General features: G+C 47.6%; 1 protein-coding gene across 7 annotated transcripts in view; it reads right to left on the minus strand.

Moving 5' to 3' along the window:
* Positions 1-25,951, minus strand: part of ANKRD26 (ankyrin repeat domain containing 26) — a 230,837-nt gene that overhangs the window by 2,122 nt on the left and 202,764 nt on the right. For all 7 annotated transcript variants that reach the window (XM_075345040.1, XM_075345039.1, XM_075345038.1 and 4 more), the window contains 6 exons: positions 16,803-16,932; positions 15,362-15,652; positions 13,028-13,263; positions 12,703-12,946; positions 2,521-2,566; positions 1-1,856 (listed from right to left, as the gene is read on the minus strand). The exon at positions 1-1,856 is cut by the window's left edge. In XM_075345040.1, coding sequence (XP_075201155.1) covers positions 1,708-1,856; positions 2,521-2,566; positions 12,703-12,946; positions 13,028-13,263; positions 15,362-15,652; positions 16,803-16,932 — 1,096 coding nt within the window. In that variant the 3' untranslated portion in view covers positions 1-1,707. The remainder of the gene's footprint in view (positions 1,857-2,520; positions 2,567-12,702; positions 12,947-13,027; positions 13,264-15,361; positions 15,653-16,802; positions 16,933-25,951) is intronic.

The following is a 25,951-nucleotide window of genomic DNA, read 5'->3' on the forward strand; positions in this document are numbered from 1 at the left end:
CTGGCATTTGCTGGTCCTTCTTGGGCGCCCTGGAGCCTTTTTGGCAACAATGGAAGCTCTCTCCTTGAAGTTCTTGATGATGCGATAGATTGTTGACTGAGGTACAATCTTTGTAGCTGCGATACTCTTCCCTGTTAGGCCATTTTTGTGCAGAGCAATGATGGCTGCACGTGTTTCTTTAGAGATAACCATGGTTAACTGAAGAGAAACAATGATACCAAGCACCAGCCTCCTTTTAAAGTGTCCAGTGGTGTCATTCTTACTTAATCATGACTGATTGATCGCCAGCCCTGTCCTCATCAACACCCACACCTGTGTTAATGGAACAATCACTAAAACAATGTTAGCTGCTCCTTTTAAGGCAGGAATGCAATGATGTTGAAATGGGTTTTGGGGGTTAAAGTTCATTTTCTTAGCCAATATTGACTTTGCAAGTAATTGCTGTTAAGCTGATCACTCTTTATGACATTCTGGAGTATATGCAAATTGCCATTAGAAAAACTTAAGCAGTAGACTTTGTAAAAATTAATATTTCTAGCATTCTCAAAACCTTTGGCCATGACTGTAGTGGTAATATTCAGATAAATAGCATGTAAATCATGTCTGGCAGTCTTATTGCAGCAGTTGCTACAGAGAGAAAGTGAAGTTATATCCTCTCTGCAGCTGCTAGCGTCTGGTCATCATGGCATTGGAAAGACCTGCAAGATTAACCCAAAGTGTAAATCACTCCCCAACACATTGATTGAGAACCTGCTGAGCAGCAGGTATGCGCAAAGGAGGCTGTCAATCAAATTGAAGATGAGTGATTACAGCGTGTTTATTCTGGTCAATTATTGTAACCCCTTCTTGCACTGCCGCAATGACAGGGAAGCAAGCGGCTGCAGGAAAGGTATAACTTAATTTTCTCCCTGTAGCCAATACTCCAGTAAGCCTGCCAGACATGATTTATACACTATTTACCTGCATATTACAACTATCTAAAGTTATAAAGCATTTCTGGAGGTGACAGGTTCCGTTTAAAGGGGTTGTCTAGAAAAGGCACCATGGTTATGCTCATGGGTGTCTGGTACTGCCGAACAGGCTAATTAAGGAAACTCATTTTCCTAATCCTAGATAATCCCTTTATATAAATTACTACTGATTCTTCAGCACATGTACTATTGATTTCAGGAGCAGCCACAGCACTTTGGGCAGTTATTATATGTACCAGGAACTGTTAGAGGTAAAGGATTCACATTAAGACCATAATATCATAGTAAATGTAAAAGAATTGAGGCAGTCTAAAAATGAGTGTTACTGACAGCAGAGGTACAGAAATGTCTTCTGCCCCGACGTAATAAAAACAGAAATCTTTTGTACCTTTCATATTCAGCAGCAGTGTAGAAATCTATACAAAAATACATTCTTGTACTTTCTTGGCACTAACACTTTAAGTAAATACTGTCACAAAGTGGATAAAACGTCATGTGGAATGGCATTACGTACCTTGAATTAATAAAACATATATGACAAATATGGACAGGTAAAACATAAAATAATTAGCGAACAGAGCACTATGTTACCGAAACATATTCAGATACAGTGGTCATGGATTAAAGGAAATAAATAGGAAAATAAAGTCTTCAATGTGGTAACGAGTGCAAAATGCAAGAAACCTAGAGACGCCAAAAATCATTTTCCCAATGACTGAATGTAAACAAGATCACTTTAAATCATGTAGTTTTTCTTCAGGACCTCTAGATATTGCTGAGTTGCTCTTGACACTGGATCTTGTTCCGCGGTTAGGTTTCTAAGAGATCCGGCTATGGAGCCAACAGGAGAAATTCTGGTACATCCACCTTCCAGCTCGGTATTACCTGGAAATGAAAAAATAGGGATAAACAGATTATGGTATATGTAGTATAATTGTAGCGGGGAGAGTGAAAATGACAGCACTTGTAGCGCACATACAGTATGACCCAGTCATTTTACAGGAAAATTACTGTATACCGCAAAAGCAAGAATAGGTTAGTGATATTACAGGGGTGGATGGCCACAGCTATGGAAACACACAGAAGAACGCGATTCAGGAAACGTTTATTGATTTCGCCCATTCCTATTTACTCAGACCACGCGTCACCCTTAAGGACCAGACATAAAATAAGTAGTGGACAAGAACAGATTCTAAACACTGGCTATCAACATCTACACAAGATGTCCTGTTTTGGTGTATAAAAAAATTATGCACTATTAGCCTGTGTATGTGTTTTTCCTCAAGGAAAACCTAAAATCTCCAGGGTTCTCCCAGTCATTAACCAGTGAAAAATAAAACCGCAATTGCATGACACACATGACATTCAAGCGGTATCTATTTTAAAAAAAACTTCTGCATATTATTTTGTGTTTTTTTGCAATCGGTCATCAAAAAACCCTCAAAATCTTGATGTAAAGATGTTCTTAGGTGTTCTTTTCGTGAAAAGCACAGATAGCAGACATGAAACCCAGATATGAGTGAGGCCTAGGTCCCCGTGTACCACATACCTTGTTCTAGTTCTTTAGCGATATTCTTTTCAAGTTCCTGCTGCATCTGTAACATAGTTTTGACACACAATATAGTCATTAGAACTCCCTTTAGATACTAAAAATAAGATTTATATAGCAAAGTATGTTCTATCATGGGCTTTAGTTCATCCATGGCCCAGAAATGCTTATAGAAATGTAATGTAGGACACATTTAATAACCATACATCTATCATGGGGCCAACAGCCAATTGTATACTCCTGCTTTATATTTTATGCCGCTGATACTTCAGACCATTACGTAAGTCAATGTAGTTGCATTGCGACCAGCACATTGTCTGGATTTGATTGTTTGTGCGACTTATATGTCACAGTAACTTGCTAGGGGCAATGAGACCACTTTCACTTACAATAGTGCAGTGTGGTGTAGCTGAGGCATAATGCATTCTTTGTGCAATGTGTGCCGCAGCCTAAAGCAAATGTCAGGGTAGAATACAAACATGCATGCTGGATTTCAACATGTCCAATGCTATATTCCACTAGGAGATGCACTAGATGTGTCTCTTATCATTAAAGTAAGCTGGAGTAAGCTGGATAATGTACAAATTATCCTGATGAAGTGCATATTGCCAAACAATGTTGGGAACTGCTGGCCAGAGATGGAATCTGAATGCTACGACCTGCATCACAGCTGGTAATTTATCACGGACATCAGCTCAGCATGTACACAATGTGCTTGGACAAATGATTGTTTGCAGACAGAAGAGCAGGTAAGCGGTACATGGATAATTGGCTACATTACACAATGAAGTCGGGAAGACGTTCCCTGCTACTAATTACATTTCTGCAACTGAATTCGGGATCTGATTAAAATTAAAGAAATGCTGACAGCAGATTAACCCCATGCGATGTTTACTAAACATCAAATTTATTCCGCATGAAGACAATTTCTTCCATATTCATCACTAAATACCAAGTTAAGAGCTCTCAAACAATTGGTATGGTTTCTACACAGCCCATAACTCAACATCCTGATTGCTGTCTGATAGTACCTGTAATGACGGTGGAAAGCAGAATACAATAAAATTATACAGAACGGTGTCACGTTCTCCAAGAGAATCAGATTATTAACTAATATTACATTTATTAACATTATTAAAGGGAACCTGCCAGATCTCTATTGATCAGCAAATATAGGGTTAATACACAGAATCAAAGCACAATGCCTTACTGAAAGGATGGCTACATGGAAAGAATGACTATTGCACTAGGGAGCTGCTGGCTTTCAGTAATGGAAGTGTGCCTGGAGCGATTACAGTCACCGCTAACAGCACAGCTCCCTTTATTGTGAGCGATGGCCGAATGCATGCCACTTAGGTTGGCAACTCACTGGACCAGGTAGGATCTACTTTTGTCAGACACAGACACTATACTCCTCCTCACCACCCTTCTCAGGCGCTTCATTTCCCTTCCTTCTGTGCCTAACATCGAGGGCTCTTGCCCAGCCTCTACTTTCATTATGCATTTTGCCTGTTCCTTCTGTAAAGGTACATTTCCTTCAGGTTAATCTGTGGCCCTCTGTTCCACTTGCAGCCCCCCCCCCCACCCACCATTTTCTCAAGCAGAAGACGCACAGGAGTCTGTGCGTCTGTGCGTAACCACAAAGAGAGTACACTTCAGAGTGGGCCACAGATCTCTCTTAAGTCCGCCGTTGATCTAACCAAGGTTTCCCAATCACTGGTCTCGGTCACTGAGCTCCTGCCTACTCTTTCAGCCAATCCTCAGGTCAAATCAGATTCAACAGCCCAACCTGCCTCACCATGGCAGATCGCGAAAAAGATCAAAAAAGTGAACACAGACTAGCACCTTCTCTTGGTCCCTCTCTCAGTCTACCTTCTCTAGGATGCTTCCATTTCTTGTTCATCATCCCCTGAAGCCCAGGTGGCTAATTCTTTGCACATCAGTTCAGGGTCCATCTCTGATCAGGCCTCTAAGATACAAGACATGGTGGACCAGTCTGGTACTAGCCTTTAACCAGACCCTGAATGTTAAAGGGAATCTGTCAGCAGCTTTTTGCTACATTATCTGAAGACATCATGCTGGAGAGGGTAAAAACACAGATTTCAGCAATGCATCTCTTATGAAGCTGCCTGCTGTTGTTTAGTTGCAATGATTATTTTAGTTAAAGACCAAAAAGAAAAAAATCCCTTAAAAAATAACCTTTAATATGACATTTAAAAAAAACGGATTTTTGTTTACTCACCGTAAAACCGTTTTCTCTTAGCCATCATTGGGGGACACAGGACCATGGGTGTTATGCTGCTTATCCATAGGAGGACACTAAGTAGATGCAAAGATGTTAGCTCCTCCCCTGCAGTATACACCCCCTGGCCCAGCCGGGCTACTTCAGTTTTAGTACACAAGCAGTAGGAGAACAAGTAACAAAAAACGTGAGTGAAAACTCATAACAAAAAAGTACTGAGACAGAAAAAAGCTAAGGCCCAACAGGGCAAAAGGGAGGGTGCTGTGTCCCCCAATGATGGCTAAGAGAAAACAATTTTACGGTGAGTACACAAAAATCCGTTTTTCTCTGACGCCTCATTGGGGGACACAGGACCATGGGACGTCCTAAAGCAGTCCATGGGTGGATAAACAATAAACAACGCAACCCAAGGACTAGGAACCAGTCCCAGATAGCCAGTAGCGCCTACTGAGATAGTGGAGTACCTACCGTTTGCAGAATTTTCCTACCTAGGTTCGCCACATCTAAAGCCTGGGTATGGACTCAGTAATGCTTTGAAACAGTATGTAGGCAAGACCAGGTCGCAGCCTTACACCTCTGTTCCACTGAAGCCTGATGCCTAATGGCACAAAAGGCGCCAACTGCTCGTGTGGAATGAGTCCGCAGCCCACTAAGAATGGGCTTGAGTTGCAAGCAGTAGACCTCCTGGATCACAGAGCGAATCCAGCGAGCCAGCGTTGCTTATGAAGCTGCCTCTCCTTTCTTAGGCCTTTCAAGAATGACGAACAAGGAGTCTATGTTCCTAAAGGGGCTGTCCTAGGTACGTAATATCTGAGAGCCCTCACAAGGTCTAGCGAATATAGAACCCTTTCCACCCCATGGACTGGGTGTGGACAAAAGGAAGGCAGAACAATGTCCTCGTTCATATGAAACGGGGAAGTAACCTTCGGAAGAAAATCCGGAAGGGGGCGTAGAACCACCTTGTCCCGATGAAAGATCAGAAAGGATTCGCGGCAAGAGAGTGCTGCCAGTTCCGAAACTTGTCTGATGGACGTAATCGCCACTAAGAATGTTACCTTCCAGGAGAGAAGAGCAAGAGAAGATTCCTTAAGAGGTTTAAAAGGGGACCTCTGGATACCGTCCAAAACGAGATTGAGGTCCCATGGGTCCAGCGACCGTTTATACAGGGAAACTAGATGGGAAACACCCTTGAGGACAGTTTTGACTTGCGGATTGCAAGCTAGGCGGTATTGATAGAATATCGAGAGAAATGAAACCTGCCCCTTAAGGGAGCTGAAGGCCAACCCCTTTTGCAACCTGACTGCAAAAAAAAATAAATATCAAGAATTCTGGGGATCGCCAGAGGCATAGGTTGGACATTAGATTCCCTGCACTGGGAAAGGAAAGTTTTCCACGTACGGTGGTAAAAACGGGATGAAGGCCGGCTTTCGGGCACTGTACATGGTGGAGATGACCGCAGGAGAGAATCTCGCTCTTATTATAGTACAGGTCTCAATGGCCAGGCCGTCAGCTTCAGGGCTCTGGAGTTCTGATGGGAAATGGGCCCTTGGGTCAGCAGGTCTGGGATGCTTACGAGGCGCTATGAGCAATTGTACTAATTCAGCATACCAGGCGCACCTGGGCTAGTCCGGTGCTATTAGTATCACTGGGACTCCTTCTGCCTTGATCTTCCTGATTACTCGCGGCAGCAGGGGCAGAGGCGAAAAACATGTAAGGCAGACTGAAACGACTTCAGGAAACTAGAGCATCCGCGCCAATGGACTGTGGATCACGTGACCTGGCTAAGAACGCGGGTACCTTTGCGTTCAACCTTGAGGCCATTAGATCCACGTCTGGTGTATTCCAGTGAGTGCAGATGTGTGGGAACACTTCTGGGTGGAGAAACCACTCTCCGGAGGCCAGGCCTTGGTGACTTAGAAGGTCCGCCGCCCAGTTCTCTACTCCCGGTATGTGTAACGCTGAAAAACACGGACCCCCGTCGATTAGGCCCAGGTGAGGATCCTGAGGACTTCGAGATAAGCTGTCTTGCTGCTGGTACCTCCCTGCCGATTGATTCGGGTCCAATTGGACAATGCAACAGCTGTGGCATAGGTCAATCGACCTGCTAGCAGAAGGGGGAATGACCTGAGCGCGAGAAGATCGCGCTGATTTTCAGGATGATTTCTGGGAAGGGAAGACTCCTGGGGTGTCCAACGTCCCGAAGCAGTGTGGAGCCAGTACGCTGCTCCCCAGACTAAGAGGCTGACGTCCGTGGTCAGGAGTAGCCAGTCCACTTGGGGGAGAAAAACTCCTTCTCGATATGGAAGAGGACTGAAGCCACCAGCAAAGAGCATACCTGACTGAAGGTGTCAGGTGAAAAGTTCGTCCAAGGAAAAAGGGGCTCTTGTCCCAGGCAGCTAGAAGCGCAAGCTGCAGTGGGCGGTGGTATGGCTAAGCGAGCAGCACTGCCTCTGTAGCCGCCGCTATCCTACCTAGCACTCTCATACTGAATCGTATGGAGCGAGAGGAGTACGTAGAGGGCAGTGTACCACTTGTAGAGCAGTCGTGTTGTCTTGAGGGGAAAATATCAAGTCCCGAAGAGTGTCCAGGAAGGTGACGGATTTTGACGGGACCGGGGATGATTTGACTGGAGTCAGAAGCCCTAAGCGGGATAGGGTGCCCACAGAGATCTGCACGCTGGTCGAGCCCTTGATGAGGAGGTCATCCAAGCAAGGCAGAACAGCCACTCTCCTGGCGTGAAGGGCACTCATGGCGGCCGCCATGACCTTAGTTAAGACCCTTGGTGCTGTGGCAGAGCCGAGGGTAGGGCCACAAATGAAAAAAAAAAAGAAGTCCTGAACCGCGAAGTGGAGGAACTTTGGTGAGCTGGAGTGATGGGTATGTGCAGGTACCTGTCCCTGATAGCTAGGGAGGCAAGGAATTCTCCTTCGACCATAAAGGTAATAATGGACCCTAGGAAGTCCATTCTGAATCTCCTTACGTGCACATGTTTGCTCAGGTGTTAGAGGTCCAGGATGGGACGAACTGACCCGTCCTTTTTTGAGGACCGCGAGAGGTTGGAATAGAAGGCCTTGAACCTCTCGCCGTCCGGAACAGGTACCATCACCCCCGCCGTTTGGAGGGAGTGGATTGCTGAGGAGAAGGCCTTGTGGTGTTTTGGAGCCTTTGGGGGGGGGAGGGGGTTTGAGAGAAAAGACTGACCAGGGGATCGGGTCCAGAATTCAATGTGGTAACTGGAAGACACAAGGTATCACACCCATTTGTGGTCTGAGGCGGCGGCCCAGATGGAGGAGGACGAGACTCCTCGGTCTTTGTCTAGACTGCCAGGACGAGGTGGACTCGAGGAGGGCTGAGAAGGTCAGGCCCTGCGTGTCTAGTAAAAACATCCTGGGCTAGAGTTGGGGGAGGGAGGTACTCTTTTCCTCCCGTGGCGTCAGACAAAAAAAGAGCCTGTCCAGATGATCGGCAAACCATCGGTCTGGAAAAAAAGGAGTACTGTGAGAGGCTTCTTAGAGACAGAGTCCGCTCTCCATTATCGAAACCAGAGGGCCTTACAGATGGCTATGGTATTTGAGGCGGCAATAACTGCGCAGGTCGAAGCGCCGAGGGAGGCCTGCATGAGGTACTCTGCTGCCGCAGCAATGTGAACTGTTACATCTGTGAGGGTCTGAGGGAAACTGGTAGTCCTGGTGTCTGTGCGACCCACACGGAAGGGGAGAGGGACCCGGGGCCTCGAGGCAGAGCGATCGAGCTGCTCCACTTGTCTGTCTGTCGGGTCCTTGAAGGAAGATCCATCAAGTAAAAGACAGGAGTGGTCCTTCAGGCAGGCGGAAGCCGGGTGAGGGTCCACCGAGGCCGGATCAGCCCAGCCCTTAGAGACAGCTAAGCCAAAGGGGTACCAGGACTCCATGAGTTTACAAATACCGAAACGGCGTTAAAATCCCTTTTTTTTTTTTTTTGTTTTTTTGAGGTTTCTTCACCCTTTTAAAAGGAGACCGCAGGGTCAGTAATAGTGGATGGGAGATCTTCCACATGCAGAGTTTTGGTTGATTGCTGCAATAAGTCCATCGCAGCTTGATCGCTCGGGGAGGTTGAAACCAAGGAATCATCCTGGTACAGACATCATTCCCCTTCCTCCGGCTCCTCAGAGACCGCGGAACATGTGGGAGAACCCCATCTGTGTACCCCAGAGGGAGAACCATAGGGGTCATGTCCTTTTTCTGACCTGCAACCGGTGAAGCAGAGGGCTGATTCGTATCAGAAGGACCCTCTATAGAGGTGTCATCAGGCTGCGTTCTGTCCAGGGGCCCCGAGGGGTGTGAGGATGATGCTGCATAGCCAGCACCAGGTTCTAGGAACGGTGCCCATTCCGGGGGACTGGGAGCCGTAGGCTCTAGGCTGGCAGCGGTTGCTGCGGTGGTGGCGGGGGGTAAGCTACAGGGGCACTGGACTCACAGAAGGAAGAGGTGCTATCATCCCCTAGTAGCTCAGCGTCTTATAGTTGTTGCTGTAGTTGTGCAGGGCATAAAACATGTGACTGCAGCCCCTGGCTGATGAGCCACAAACTGATTGTAATGAGGGAGCAATGTTCTGCATAGCTAATATGCAAGTGAGGCTATAACTCACCCAGAACACTGATAGCCCTTCCCCCCCTCCTCCTGTGTCACAGTTCCTGTGGGAAGGAGGAAGCCAGCTCTGAGACACGCCAACAGGCTCTGATCACAACAAGAGGGAGCAATGCTCTGCAGATCCTGTGTGAGGGGGGGCGTGGCTTATCGAGTGTTGGAGGGGACGGGGCTTAGCTCTGACAAGAAGGCATGAGAAAACATAATAAACAAAAAATGGTGTGAAGGAACTCCCCTTCCCTCCTCCAGCCCTGCACAACAATGGTGGACAGAAAAACCTCTGTAAGTCTACCACAGCTGCGGCTGCACTGAGTCCTGGGGGCTCTCCCCCTCCCCCCGCCATAGGTGGAATGCTATGCAGGAGTCTGCAAATACAGCCCAAGTGCATCCAGTCAGTGTGACCTTTGCTCCAATTTCCTGTCAGGGAGCCAGTGTGCAGATTCTGATGCCTGCTGTGCCTGGTCACAGAACGTGTATCAACTCAGAGCCTGCCAGAGGGAGTGAGGAAGTTTTCATCTGCTCTGTGCTCTGGAAAAATCGGAATCATCTCACCTCAGCTCCTGTGGAGATGGCAGTTTGATGGAGATGGCAGTCTGATGCCTGGTCATACTCGGTGCAGAATGTGTATCAACTCAGAGCCTGCAAGAGGGGCTGAGGAAGTTTTCATCTGCTCTGGAAAATCAGTGCCATGAGACCTGTCGTCCAGTGAGTATCAGCCCAGGATCCAGCATCGCAGGAGGGGGTACGGGGAGGCGATACTCCGCGTTCCCGCCTGTTGATGGTTTTGGGAAATCGGTCCCCGAAGGAACAGTCGCCCTCTAAAAATAAAAAAATCTTCGCTGCAGTAGTCTGCAGAGATGTGCCTCCTATAGACACTAAGCTAAAACTGAAGTAGCCTGGCTGGGCCAGGGGGTGTATACTGCAGGGGAGGAGCTAACATCTTTGCATCTACTTAGTGTCCTCCTATGGATAAGCAGCATAACACCCATGGTCCTGTGTCCCCCAATGAGGCGTCAGAGAAAGGTATAATATTAATAATTTATAATTTACCAAAGTGTAGTGCTCACCCTTATAGTGTAAGGACAATGAGACATGTTACCAGGGAGGGGGGGGGGAGAAAATATCCCTACTCTATCCCTCCATTCACCCTACCTAGCAATGGAGGGTATGACGCCCTAGGGTTGTGGCGCCCCCATTCACCGACGGGAAACCCTAGAGTAACCCTGGATAGCCCTACACTACACTAATATGTGCACAAAAGTGAATTAAAATAACCTGATAATAAAGGTTGTCAACATAATAGTATGACTTACATAGAAGCTCCATAATCATTGTCCATACAATCCTATTTAAATTAAATACCAAACAATGTTTTCTTTATAGAAATCTTTAGAAAATTTATTTAAATGCGATTTAGTAAAAAGTTTTTTTCAGGGACACAAAGAAAGTGCAACACATAGTACAAAAATGTGCTTAAAAACATGTGCATAGCCAGTCAGGGAAGTGTGTCAGAACAGAACAGGCTGAGATAAGTGCATGGCACAGCCCACAGAGACAGCATAGCTGCAGTGCATTAGTATGTCAGTTCCACATAATACAGTTAACAGCACACTGAGGTACATTAAATAACAATCAAGCAAAATATCATATCATAAATATACACTGTGAACTCATAGAGACCCATGCAAAATGTAAGGAACACCATGCATGCTGTCCTATGAGCATGGAACAGGACTCAAATGATTATAATAACAGGGCTGTCCTGTGAGTATGAGCCATTGCTCAAATATGTGCAATGCAAAAGAAACCGTCCTTTCAGCAAGAAAGATGGCAAAGATCCAAAGTATATAAAGGTACTGTGACCCACCAGGAACACTCCTGTGTTCAGGCCTGACACACCACCCTGCACCTCAACGCGTTTCGCTTATCGCTTCATCGGGATGGTGATTCTTACATTCTGCATGGGCCTCTATGAGTTCACAGTGTATAATTATGATATGACATTTTTCTTGATTGTTATTTAATGTACCTCAGTGTGCTGTTAACTGTATTATGTGGAACTGACATACTAATGCACTGCAGCTATGCTGTCTCTGTGGGCTGTGCCATGCACTTATTTCAGCCTGTTCTGTACTGACACACTTCCCTGACTGGCTATGCACATGTTTTTAAGCACATTTTTGTACTATGTGTTGCACTTTCTTTGTGTCCCTGAAAAAAACTTTTTACTAAATCGCATTTAAATAAATTTTCTAAAAATTTCTATAAAGAAAACATTGTTTGGTATTTAATTTAAATAGGATTGTATAGACAATGATTATGGAGCTTCTATGTAGGTTGTTCTGTTGTTAATGGGGAACCTCCATGCTATATGCTATATGGTTACTATGGACCTAGTTATTCAATTTTTCTTTATAATAGTATGGCTTGTCTGGCCAAAGTGCATCAGATCCTCATGATCAGACGCCGTCCCAAATGATGTTTACTGTGTGCATTTTTTATTCTATGGAGCATATTATACTATGTGCGTTTCAAATCTACCGCCCTCTTTATGGGTGGGTCTTTCGATTTTATATAAGTGTGTGGTGTTTTTTCTTTTTTATGGTCATTTAAACACCTGATGAAGGGGTAAGCGCATATCCCCAAAAAGCATAGTGTAGTGACTGGAAGAAAAAAGATATTATTCTTTTACCGGAGTCTGGACCTTTTTACTGGCGAGTGCAGATCTCCTAATACCACTCTGTTTTTTCTTTGGACTGGATCCAATTAGAGACTGGTATGCTGCTGTAATCATGAATTTGATGAATGGGGGTTGTTCAAAAGTACCAAATTCTTTGTGCAGCCTCGCGTTGCACAAAAATACTAAGAGTTTTGCTTATTAGATGCCTATATCTGCAGGTTAATAGCAATTGGGGAAGGACAGGCTCCCTTTGAAGAAAAAAATCACAAAACCCGTAATTAATTTACCTGCAACCATACTGATAATTGGCAGGTGAATAGTTTTAAACATGTTCAGCAATATAATTGGAAGTGCAGAAAAAAATTAAGTAAACTCTTTATATATTTTTTATTTAGTTCCGGTCGTCACCATTGATGTTTATTATCATGACTTCACACACTTTCCACGTTATTATTTTAGAAGGCATCTTGGCTTTTTATGTGTAACACTTGCACAATATTATACATATTAGCACGTATTATGTATATACATGTGTGCAGAAATGTGTATAATATGAACTATTAATAAATTAGTGTACATGTAGCTGTAGAATGAAAATGAAAAACCATTGTGTAGGAAGAATACATACAACTAACCTTAGTGTAATAGGACTCCATCTGATTTGCAGGCAAACCATTCCCGACTATATTAAATAAACCTCCAGTAAGTCCCAGGCTCCTATTAAATGGCAGGCTGCTGCTGAGGCGTGCAAGGTGACCCGTGTCTACGACAGGACTGGCACCCATGCTTCCGTTTAGTAAAGTACTTGCAATTAATGACTTGCTTCTTTGCCTCTCATTAAGAAGTTTGTTGTTGGCTTCTGCCAGTCTTTCATTAGCTCTATGAAAAATTTCCAATGAAAGAAGGATGTTAAATGTTTGATGTGATAAGGTCATATTTCTACCACTTGAGATCACTTACCTGTCCAGTTTTGATGTTAACGATTTTTTCGTCTTCTGTTCTTCTGCGTATAAGTCCTTAAATCTGTTTAACTCCTGCTTAGTGGAGTCTCGCTCGCTCGTGTGTTCTAGCTGAGCATGCTTGAGTCTGTGGAGTTCTGATTCTAGGTCTTGGATCCTATGCTCCATTTGACCCCTGACAGAGGCATCATTTTCAGCTCTCATTTGTTCTAGCTTGTCTTGTGATGCTGCATGTGCCTGGAAATGAAGAAACAATACTTAGAAACTACTGTAAAACATCTTAAAGTGACTTGTGATTAACATCGCGGAGGCACTAATTTGTCATAGTCATGACACTAAATACAAGTATTACAAATATTTATACCCAGTTAGGACCGCAAGAACAGAGCCACTTTGTTACCACTGATCGGCACAGAGTCATTAACAACAGAATTTTTTTATAGGCTATGTACATCTTAAACAATATGTTTAGGTAATAAAAATGAACAAAGTTTTAGCCTGCGATCTGTATTCCTTTATTTATGAAGACTCCCTGATCTGCAATTTGCAGACTAAGCGCCACATTTTTTCCTGTGAGAGTGTCCCTGTCCCCTCTCTGTAATTCAGGCTGGATGTGAGCTCTGTGTGAATCAAAGTGCTCATTACTATACTTGCTTTTAAAGGGAACCTGTCACCAGATTTGGCGACTATAAGGTGCGGCCACCACCTGTGAGTTTTTATATCCAGCATTCCAGAATACTGTATATAAGAGCCCTGGCTGCTCTGTAGAATGTAAAAAACACTTTTATAATACTCACATAGAGGGGCGGTCTGGTCCAATGGGCGTTGCTGCTCTCTGGTTCAGCGCCTCCTCTCTGTGGCGATTGCAGTCCTCCTTCTGAGGCTCGTGTGCATGACGCACCCTTCGTCATCCACACAGGCCTGCATTGAGATCCTGCACATGCACACTTTGATCTACTCACTCAGGGCAGATGAAAATATTGTAGTGTACATACGCGGGTGGTCTTTGACCTTTCCTCGCGCATAGCGCATTACAGTACATTGATCTTCCCTGCTCAGGGCAGATCAAAGTGCGCCTGCGCATGACTGCAGTGTCGGCCTGTGTATGCCGTAGGACATGTCATCCATACTGAGCTGGGTAGAAGGAGGATGGAGATCGCCGCAGAGGCGGCACCAGGCCGGAGAGCAGTGACACCCATCAGACCGGACCGCCCCAAAGGTGAGAATAATAAAAGTGTTTTTTATGTTATACAGAGTGGCCTGGGCACTTATAAACAGTATTCTAGAATTCTGTATATAAAGGCTTACTGGTTGTGGCCACAGCTTATGGTTGCCAAATCTGGTGACAGGTTCCCTTTAAGTATCAGTACAGCTCTAACACTATACTTTAATCTCCATATCCTCTCCCCCTTTTCCTGTTTTCTGCGCTCTTTAAGATACTCTTTCCTCTGCAGATCATTGTATAACACCCTTACCTTCCTTTCTGTTATCAGTAATACTAAGAAAAGGGAGGACGGAGCAGAAAGCCATCAGAAGTAGGTACAGAAGCCTTTGAAGGATTTGTAACATTTTTACAAAGCACTAGCTAAACAAAAAAAATTGTAGTATTTTTATGAAGAAGGTGATTTAAAAAGTTGCACAACTTTGCATTCAAAAAGCAAATAAATAATACAAAAAACCCCATCTGTGTGAGGGTGCACATAAGTGCTACCTGCTTTCCAATTACACTTTTGGCTGTTGCAGCAAAACATAAATTTCCCTTTTAGTAATAAATATAAATAAAAAAACAACTTGACAATCACAGAAATAGAATGCACACCACCAGGCCGTGAGTTTTAATATTCTAAAAAGAGACTTTAAGGAGTTTTCTGCGATTTTAAGATTGATGGGTAGGCCATTAATCCGAATTTGGGGTCTCTCCCGCTCAGCGCACTCACCATCAGCTGTTTGAAGGTGGCTGTGTCCTATTCTTTGTTTACCAGACACATCGTCATACTTTTACTAGCATGTGTCTGGTATTGCATATCACTACGATATTGTCATTTTAAACTTAATGGGACTGAGCTGTAATACCAGGGTACTAAAAGTATGGAGCAGTGTATGGTAAACAATGAGTGGGATGCAGGACTTGCAGGAATGACGTACTGTTGTGCCTTCAAATGTCTGATCATCATGAGTGCCAAGAGTTGGACCCCCAACTATCTAAAACTGATAGCCAACCCTAAGGTTGGTCATCAGTTCTGATGTACGGATTACCCCTTTAATGTAAATACACAAGGTCATCTACCATACATTGTCACACGTATAAAACGAATACATATATAGGAAACCTTACCTGTAGAAAGAGATTGACCTCCTCCAGCTGTTGGCGTAACTCTTGCCTGCTCCGCTCATCCACTTCCTTTTTATATATGTCGAGGTAACTTTGGCTCGTCTTCCTTGAGTCAATGCATCTTTTAATTTCAGCCAGTTCCTCCTCTAGCTGTCTTTTGCCTCTTTCTAACCGTTCAATATTCCTGTATAATTTCTTGTTTGTAGATACTTCTTCTTGCAGGTCACGGTTTGTAGATTCCAATTCTGTGTATCTGCGGGATTCTCTTTCCACTTGTGAAGACAATTCTTCCATCTGAGTTGTTAAAGAAATTTGGAAGACTAAGGTCAGACAAGCCAAATACGTCATACTAAAATTAAAGGGTTATTCCCATCTCCAAGATCCTATCCCAATGTAATAATAATATTAGCAAATACCTCCAATTAAGCGGGCTTTACACGCTACAACAAATCTAACGATGTGTCGGCGGGGTCACGTCGTAAGTGACGCACATCCGGCGTCGTTAGTGTTGTTGTAGCGTGTGACAGCTACGTGCGATTGCGATTGAACATCAATCCGTTCATCGCATACACGTCATTCATTTCCTTAAAATTGCACGTCGGGTTGTTCAATGTTCCCGGGGTACCACACATCGCAGTGTGTGACACCCCGAGAACGATGAACAGATCTTACCTGCGTCCCGCCGGTAATGCGGAAGGAAGGAGGTGGGCGGGATGTTTACTTCCCGCTCATCTCCGCCCCTATTGGCCAGCTGACGCATGACGTCGCTGTGATGCCGAACGTCCCTCCCACTCCAGGAAGTGGATGTTCGCCGCCCACATCGAGGTCATATGGAAGGGTAAGTACGTGTGACAGGAAATAATAGTTTGTGCGACACGGTCAACAAATTGAACGTGCCGCACATACGATGGGGGAGTGTACGATCGCATATGATATCGTATGTGAGATCGTAAAGTGTAAAGCAGGCTTTAGAAATGTAGTATAGCTCTCCTGATACAGTCATGTCTCTTACCTCATGTGCAGGGCATTGGAGCTTAGGTATTCATGGTTATGACCAGGTACAGTATATAGTCACAGTTAGTTAGTTGCTTGTGGTTGTAACCATGGATACTAAGGTCCTGCAATGCCCTGTACATGAGGTCAGCGACATAGTGAATCAGAAGAACTATACTACATTTCTACAAAAGTATTCAGCATGTTGCTTTTAAGACAAACAGCAGCAAACAGCAGCAGGTGTCTCTACAGATTGCTGCCGTACACGTCTTTATACTAGTGATACTCACTGGCAAGATGAGACGCTACAAGCAGATAGTGGAGGGAGTCGACTTTGAGGTGGGTAGTCAGGAGATGTAATAAAGGAGCGCCCCTTATTAACTTATAGCACAAATGTACAAAGTTGAAATTTGCACATATACTGTATGTATAATTTTCATTACTAACAAACCTTTTCTTTCATTTTTAAAACTTCGTTATCTGTTTCATAGTTTCTGGATCCTCCTTTCATACTACTTCGTTGCTCACTACCTTCATAGTCTTTCAGTCTCTTCTTTGCAGTTTTTAGAAGTTTCTTTAGCCTGCTCAGGACAATGAAAGAAAAGCATAAATAGGAACAAAACAATAGGTACAAAGAAAACAAAAGGACAGATATTCTATATTTGTTATTTCCTAAATAATAATAATATAAATACTAATGATATGTTGGCTGGAATGAAAGTCTAATGATGTATTTACACTTTAGATGTGTTTCTACTAAATTATTCTATGATAGTAAGATGTGGGCAGTTCAGATTCCCAGAGGTGTATTGTTGCCTATAAGTTACAATAAATTGGGGAGCCACCCTATGTGCCGAAGTACACAAAGAAAACCGGTAACTATAGCAAGCCCAGCATAGTGCTTGTAGGGAAAATTCCAAATAAACTTGCAATAATTACCTGTAGGAGTGCAACACAGAGGGACTCCGAAGAACCAAACCCTGACGTGTGTTTCGAGTGTTATATTAGATCGCTTTATCAAGGGGATTGATTTATTGCCACTAATATACAAAAATATATAGCAATACATATCGGGGTCTTTTACCCTTTCTGACTGAGCTGTACTATATCTTCTTTGTATTAATGCAATTGGTACTTGTAGTCTATGTCATTTTAATGTCACTGTGAGTAATCACACTATTGTTGGTCCAGTTTCTTTATATATACAATCTTATTTGTATACATGGGTATTTGCAATTTCTCTGACGCCTCATTGGGGGACACAGGACCATGGGTGTTATGCTGCCTATCCATAGGAGGACACTAAGTAGATGCAAAAGCATAGCTCCTCCTCTGCAGTATACACCCCCTGGCCGGGCCAGGCAAGCTCAGTTTTAGCTTAATGTCTGTAGGAGGCACTTCCTTTCAAGGTTTGTTATTTTTTGAGGGCGACGGTTTCCTTTTGGGACCGATCTCCCACTACCATCAACGGGCGGGAACGTGAAGCGTTGCCTACACGTACCCCCTCCCGCGACGCTGATCCTGGGCTGGACGACGGGTTCCACAGACACCGATTTTCCAAAGCCCAGGGTAGAGGCCTGTGCCTTATAGCCCAATTCCTCAGCCCCTCTCCGCAGGCTCTGAGATGAATATGGCACTGATTCCTCAGCCCCTCTCCGCAGGCTCTGAGATGAAGATGGCACTGATTCCTCAGCCCCTCTCCGCAGGCTCTGAGATGAAGATGGCACTGATTCCTCAGCCCCTCTCTGCAGGCTCTGAGTTGAATATGACACCGACACAGCAAGCTGGCTCTGCTATTTTCACTGCCTGGACGGAAGCAGTGTTTTAAGGTGAGATCCCCCCTGACTTGTTTCCCAGGCAAAGGGAGAAAGGACGCTGCAGAAGGCTCCTAGGCCATTTACAGTATTTATGTGCAAGGAGCAAGGATCCTGCACACAGTGTTAACTTTCTCTAGCTTGCTGGCTGGGGGGAAGTTCTGCTGTTTGCAGAAAGTCTTGCAGATAACTTCCCAGTGGCAGGGGGGGGGGGGCAGGGCTCAGGGACTCACCTGTGTATTATCTGCTCTGTATATTTGCTCCAGCAAAAGCCGGCTGATAACCACTGGTGACAAGCTGTGTGCTGACTGTAGAGAGAGGGAGGATAACTACTATCAGAAGCTCCCTTCCCGCCGTTTTTTACTACCCACAGCAGGGGGGGGGGGAACACTGACTCATCTTCTCGCTCTTTTAGCGCTAAGCCCCGCCCCCCACGGCCGCGATAAGCCCTGCCCCCCCAGGAAAGTGTGGGAAGATCTCCACAGAGCTTACTCCTTCCTGAGGACAGGGCCATCAGCTGATTCTGGTGAGGTGCTTGCTATCAATTGTAGCTCTGCTGAGCATTGCTCCCCCTCCTGGCATACTCCTATTAGGAACATGCAGAATTCAAAAGGCACTAAGAGGGCTAAGGCCCACATAGTCTATTATTCAGCCTGCACTGCCTGCCACGCTGAGCTACCACGTAAACACACCTCTTCTCCCTGTGAGTCCTGTGCCCCTATAGCCCCCCAAGACCCCCCTGCCACCACCGCCGCAACTGGCAGCCCAGAGCCTAGGGCCCCCAGCCCACCGGAATGGGCACAGTTTCTGTCCCAATCCATGGAAAAACTGTCACAGAACCTGGTTGTGGCTATGCAATGTCGTCCTCCACACCCTTCTGGGTCCCTGGACGGAACGCAGCCTGAGGATACCCCTATGGAGGATCCTTCTGAGGTAATCCGGGCACATGCTTCACCGGTTGCAGGGATCAGGAAAAGGGCACACGGCCGGGTGTCTCCAGCGGGCTCTCCCTCGGGAGCACACAGGGCAGGCTCTCCCACACGCTCCACGGCTTCTGAAGAGCTGGAGGAGGGAGAATGCTGTTTGTACCAGGAGGATTCCTGGGTTTCATCACCCCCAGATGATCAAACTGCAATAGACTCCCTTATAGCAGCAATCAACCAAACTCTGCATGTGGAGGATACCCCATCCACTACCACTGACCATGCGGTCTCCTTTAAGAGGGCAAGGAAACCCCAAAAGGTTTTCGCTGATCACCCAGAGTTTCAGGATATCCTCACAAAGCAAAGGGAGAAGCCGGACAGACGCTTCGGTAACCGAAAACTCATGGAGTCTCGGTACCTTTTGCCTCACCTGCCCCTAAGGGCTGGGCCGATCCGCCCTCGGTCGACCCCCCGGTCTCCCGCCTTACCACAAAGACACTCCTGTCTTTACCCGATGGTTCTTCCATTAAGGACCCGACAGACAGACAGGTGGAGCACCTCGCCCGCTCTGCTTTTGAGGCTGCGGGTTCCTCCCTCTCGCCCTCCTTTGCCTCTGTGTGGGTCGCAAAGGCGATCTCTGTCTGGGCAGAATCCCTTAACACTTCGCTTGAGGAATCCCAGTTCACTCAGACTTTCACAGAGGTAACAGCTCAAATTGCCATTGCGGTGGAGTACCTCATCCAGGCCTCCATGGACGCTGCTACCTGCGCAGCGTTTGCCGCCTCAAATACTATAGCCATCCGTAGAGCTCTCTGGCTCCGACAATGGCGAGCGGACTCTGCCTCCAAGAAGTCTCTCACGGGCCTTCCTTTTTTTCCAGACCTATTGTTTGGCGAACGTCTGGACAAGCTCATTTCTGATGCCACGGGAGGAAAGAGCACCTCCCTCCCCCAACTGAAGTCCAGGACGTCCTTCACCAGACGTCGACAGTCCTCGTTCCGCTCCTTTCGGAACTCATTTGGTTGGTCGACATCCCGTGCTGTCCCCGCCACCAGCCGCGGACTACACAGGGACCGACCTTCTCAGCTCTCCCCGAAACCCACTTCGTCATGGCAGCCTAGACTGAAACAATCCAGGACTAGGGAGACTCGGCCACGACGTTTTCCCCCCTCATGACTCCTTCGGCGCCCTGGAAGACACACTCATTTTAGGAGGTCGACTGCGGCTCTTTCAACACATCTGGGCTGCTGCCTCAGACGACAAATGGGTGCGAGACCTTGTGTCTTCCGGTTACCACATAGAATTTCGGACCCGACCCCCGAGTTGGTTCTTTCTCTCAAACCCCCCAAAGACTCGAAAACGACGCAAAGCTTTTTTCTTAGCAATCCACTTGCTCCAAACAGCAGGAGTGATAATACCTGTCCCAGACGACGAGAAGTTCAGGGGTTTTTATTCCAACCTCTTTGTGGTCCCCAAAAAGAATGGGTCAGTTCAACCCATCCTGGACCTCAAACACCTAAACAAACGTGCACGTACGGAGATTCAGAATGGAGTCCCTAAGGTCCATTATTGCATCCATGGTCGAAGGGGAATTCCTCGCCTCCATAGACATCAAGGACGCGTACCTGCACATACCCATCACCCCAGATCACCAAAAGTTCCTCCGCTTCGCAATTCAGGACTCCCACTTTCAATTCGTAGCTCTACCCTTCGGCCTTGCCACCGCACCAAGGGTCTTCACCAAAGTCATGGCGGCCGCCATGAGCGTCCTTCACGCCAGGGGAGTGGTCGTTCTCCCTTACTTGGACGACCTCCTCATCAAGGCCCCCTCCTTCCGCGACTGCTCAACCAGCGTACAAATCACTCTGGACACCCTATCCCGCTTAGGGTGGCTAGTGAATCTGGACAAATCATCCCCGATCCCATCTCGATCCATCACCTTCCTGGGCATGTCCCTGGACACCAGTCGGGGCTTGATCCTTCTCCCTCAGGAAAAGGCGTTCGCTCTTCAACGAGCGGTACGCTGCCTTCTACGTCCTCCGTCTCGCTCCATTCGATTCAGCATGAAAGTGCTCGGCAGGATGGTGGCGGCTATGGAAGCAGTACCCTTTGCTCAACTGCACCTCCGCCCACTGCAGCTAGCCCTTCTAGCGGCCTGGGACAAGAGCCCCTTCTCCCTGGACAGACATCTTCACCTGACGCCTTCAGTCAGGTACGCACTCCGCTAGTGGCTTCGGTCCTCATCCCTATCGAAGGGGAGATCTTTTCTCCCAGTGAACTGGCTGGTCCTGACCACGGACGCCAGCCTACTAGGCTGGGGAGCAGTGTACCTGCACCACACTGCTCAAGGACGTTGGACGCCCCAGGAGTCTTTCCTCCCCATCAACATCCTGGAACTCCGCGCGATCTTCCTCGCGCTCAGAGCGTTCAGCCCTCTGCTAGCGGGTCGTCAGATTCGAGTCCAATCGGACAATGTGACAGCTGTAGCCTATATCAATCGGCAGGGGGGAACCCGCAGCAAAGCGGCTTATCTCGAGGCCCACAAGATCCTCAGCTGGGCCGAATCGACAGGATCAGTGATATCAGCGGTACACATACCAAGGGTAAAGAACTGGGCAGCAGACTTTCTGAGTCGCCAAGGCCTGGCTGCCGGAGAACGGTCCCTCCACCCAGATGTGTTTCTACACATCTGCACTCGCTGGGGCACACCAGACATGGACCTAATGGCCTCAAGGTTGAATGCAAAGGTACCCGCGTTCATAGCCAGGTCACACGACCTGCAGTCCATCGGCGCGGATGCTCTAGTCTGCTCCTGGCACCACTTCCGCCTGCCTTACATATTTCCACCTCTACCCCTGCTGCCGCGGGTAATCAGGAAGATCAAGGCAGAGGGAGTCCCGGTGATACTGATAGCACCGGACTGGCCCAGGCGCGCCTGGTACGCCGAATTAGTACAAATGCTCACAGACGCACCGTGGCGCCTTCCAGACATCCCAGACTTGCTGACCCAAGGGCCCATTTGCCATCAGAACTCCAGAGCCCTGAAGCTGACGGCATGGCCATTGAGACCTGGGTATTAACAAGAGCGGGATTCTCCCCCGCAGTTTGCCACCATGATCAGCGCCCGAAAGCCTGCTTTAGCCCGCATTTACCACCGTACGTGGAAAATCTTCCTTTCATGGTGCAGGGAAACTAACGTCCAGCCTATGCCTCTGCCCATCCCCAGAAGTCTCGATTTTCTACAGTCTGGCTTGCAAGTGGGGTTGGCTCTTAGTTCCCTTAAAGGGCAGGTCTCAGCGCTCTCAATCTTCTACCAATGCGGCCTGGCTCAAAAACCGCAAGTCAAGACCTTCCTCCAGGGCGTTTCCCATCTAGTTCCCCTGTACAAACGGCCGCTGGAACCATGGGACCTCAACCTCATTCTGGACGGTCTCCAGAGGTCTCCCTTTGAACCTCTCAAGGAATCCTCCCTTGCTTTTCTGTCCTGGAAGGTAACATTCTTAGTGGCAATTACATCCATCAGACGGGTTTTGGAGCTGGCAGCACTCTCTTGCCGCGAGCCTTTTCTGATCTTTCACCAGGACAAGGTGGTTCTGCGCCCTCTCCCGGATTTCCTTCCAAAGGTTCTTACTCAGTTTCATTTGAACGAGGACATTGTCCTGCCTTCCTTTTGGCCACACCCAGTTCATAGGGTGGAAAGGTCTCTGCAATCGTTAGACCTCGTCAGAGCTCTCAGATATTACATATCCAGGACAGCCCCATTAAGGAAAACGGACTCTTTGTTCGTCATTCCTGAGGGGCCTAAGAAGGGACAGGCAGCTTCAAAGGCGACGCTGGCTCGCTGGATTCGCTCTGCGATCCAGGAAGTCCATCGCTTGCAACTCAAGCCCATTCCTAGTGGGCTGCGGGCTCATTCCACGCGAGCAGTTGGCGCTTCGTGGGCCATTCGGCATCAGGCTTCAGTGGAACAGGTGTGTAAGGCTGCGACCTGGTCTAGCCTACATACATTTTCAAAGCATTACAGAGTCCATACCCAGGCTTCAGCTGAGGCAAATCTGGGTAGGAAAATTCTGCAAACGGCAGTAGAGCACCTCTCTCAGTAGGCGCTCCAGGCTGTCTGGGACTGGTTCCTAGTCCTTGGGTTGTGTTGTCTTCTTTTATGTTTCCCACCCATGGACTGCTTTAGGACGTCCCATGGTCCTGTGTCCCCCAATGAGGCATCAGAGAAAAAAAAGAGAATTTTGTTACTTACCGTAAAATCTTTTTCTTATAGTTCCGTATTAGGAGACCCAGACCATGGGTGTTTAGCTTCTGCCTCCGGAGGACACACAAAGTACTACACTTAAAAGTGTAGCTCCTCCCTCTGAGCTTATACATCCCCTGGTAGCCAGTCCTAGCCAGTTTAGTGCAAAAGCTGAAGGAGAATAGCCACCCACAAGTAGAACCGAGTAAGAACCGGAACCGTGTTGTCCACGACAACAGCCGGTGATAACACACGGAACAAGAAAATTGCCAACAGGCAACAGGGAGGGAGCTGGGTCTCCCAATACGGAACTATAAGAAAAAGAATTTACGGTAAGTAACAAAATTCTCTTTTTCTTTATCGTTCCTTTGAGAGACCCAGACCATGGGACGTTCCAAAGCTGTCCCTGGGTGGGAATAAGCAGAAAAAAATAAGAAGTAGGCGGAGCCTAACTTCACAAGTGGGCAACAGCCGCCTGAAGGATGCGTCTGCCCAAGCTCACATCTGCCGAAGCATGAGCATGCACTTGGTAGTGCTTCGAAAAGGTATGCAGGCTAGTCCAAGTGGCAGCCTGACAGACTTGTTGAGCCGTAGCCTGGTGCCTAAAAGCCCAAGAGGCACCGACAGCTCTGGTCGAGTGTGCTTTGATCCCCGGCGGGGGAGGCACCTGAGTACTCTGGTAGGCGTCCGAAATGGTCGATCTAATCCAACGGGCCAAGGTCGGCTTAGAAGCAGAGAGACCCTTGCGCCGCCCTGTGGTTAGACACAAAAAGAGAGGTGCACCGCCTAAGCGCAGTGGTGCGAGACACATAGATCCGGAGAGCACGCACCAGATCTAGAGAATGCAGCGCTTTCTCAAAGCGATGAACAGGGGCCGGACAGAAGGAAGGCAAGGAAATATCCTGGTTAAGGTGGAAGGGAGAGACCACCTTAGGAAGAAAGTCCGGGGTCGGACGGAGAACTACCTTATCTTGGTGAAAAAACAAAAAAGGTGACTCCGAGGAGAGCGCAGCCAAATCAGAGACTCTCCTGGGAGAATTTATGGCAACTAGAAAGGCCACCTTTTGAGAAAGACGATACAAAGAAACCTCCCTAAGGGGCTTGAAAGGGGGTTTCTGCAATACCGTGAGGACCAAGTTAAGGTCCCAGGGATCCAAGGGCCACCGATAAGGCGGAATGATGTGAGAAACACCTTGTATGAAGGTGCGGACCTGAGCCAGCCGGGCGAGACGCCGTTGGAACAGCACTGATAGAGCTAAGACTTGTCCCTTGAGAGAGTTGAGGGACAGTCCTAGCTGCAGACCGGACTGTAAAAAAGACAGAAGGGTCGGCAACGAGAATGGCCAAGGAGAATGGCCGGAAGAGCGACACCAGGACAGGAAAATTTTCCAAGTCCTGTGATAGATCTTGACGGAGGAAGACTTACGGGCCCAAGTCATAGTGGAGATGACTTCAGGAGGAATACCAGAAGCCGTCAAAATCCAGGACTCAAGAGCCACGCCGTCAATTTGAGTGCCGCAGAATTCAGGCGGAAAAACGGACCTTGCGAGAGCAGGTCTGGACGGTCCGGAAGATGCCACGGCATCTCCACGGACAGTTGGAGCAGGTCCGGATACCAAGCTCGCCTGGGCCAGTCCGGTGCAATGAGGATGACTCGACGGCCCTCCATTCTGATCTTGCGCAGGACTCTGGGCAAGAGAGCTAGAGGGGGAAACACGTAGGACAGACGAAACTGGGACCAGTCTTGAACCAGAGCGTACGCGGCGAAGGCCTGAGGATCGTGGGAGCGAGCCACGTAAACCGGAACCTTGTTGTTGTGACGGGATGCCATTAGGTCCACGACCGGAGTGCCCCACTTGCGGCAGATTGACTGAAACACTGCCGGGTGCAGGGACCACTCGCCACCGTCCACGGATTGACGGTTGAGATAATCTGCCTCCCAGTTTTCTACGCCAGGGATGTGGACTTCGGATATGGTGGACTTGGAGTCCTCCGCCCATTGAAGAATGCGTTGGACCTCCAACATTGCCAGGCGGCTGCGTGTCCCGCCTTGGTGATTGATGTAGGCAACCGCTGTCGCGTTGTCTGACTGGACTCGAATGTGCCTGCCCACCAACAGGTGGTGAAAGGCTAGGAGAGCTAGAAGCACAGCTCTGGATTCCAGCACATTGATTGAAAGGGCTGACTCGGACGGAGTCCAAGTGCCCTGTGCTCTGTGGTGGAGATGTACCGCTCCCCAGCCGGATAGGCTGGCATCCGTGGTGAGAATCACCCACGACGGAGTCAGGAAGGAGCGCCCTTGGGACAGGGAGAGGGGTCGAAGCCACCACTGAAGAGAGCTCCTGGTCCGTGGCGACAGAGCCACTAACCTCTGTAAGGAGGAAGGCCGCTTGTCCCAACAGCGGAGAATGTCCAGCTGCAGAGGACGCAGAAGGAACTGGGCAAAGGGAACCACCTCCATGGAGGCCACCATTTGACCCAGCACCTGCATCAGACGCCTGAGGGTATAACGGCGGGGCCTCAGGAGAGAGCGCACCGCCAACCGGAGTGACAGCTGTTTGTCTAAGGGAAACTTCACAAGTGCTGGCAAAGTCTCGAACTGCATCCCTAGGTAAGTGAG

This window comes from Anomaloglossus baeobatrachus, chromosome 4, assembly GCF_048569485.1.
Source record: "Anomaloglossus baeobatrachus isolate aAnoBae1 chromosome 4, aAnoBae1.hap1, whole genome shotgun sequence".
Taxonomy (NCBI): domain Eukaryota; kingdom Metazoa; phylum Chordata; class Amphibia; order Anura; family Aromobatidae; genus Anomaloglossus; species Anomaloglossus baeobatrachus.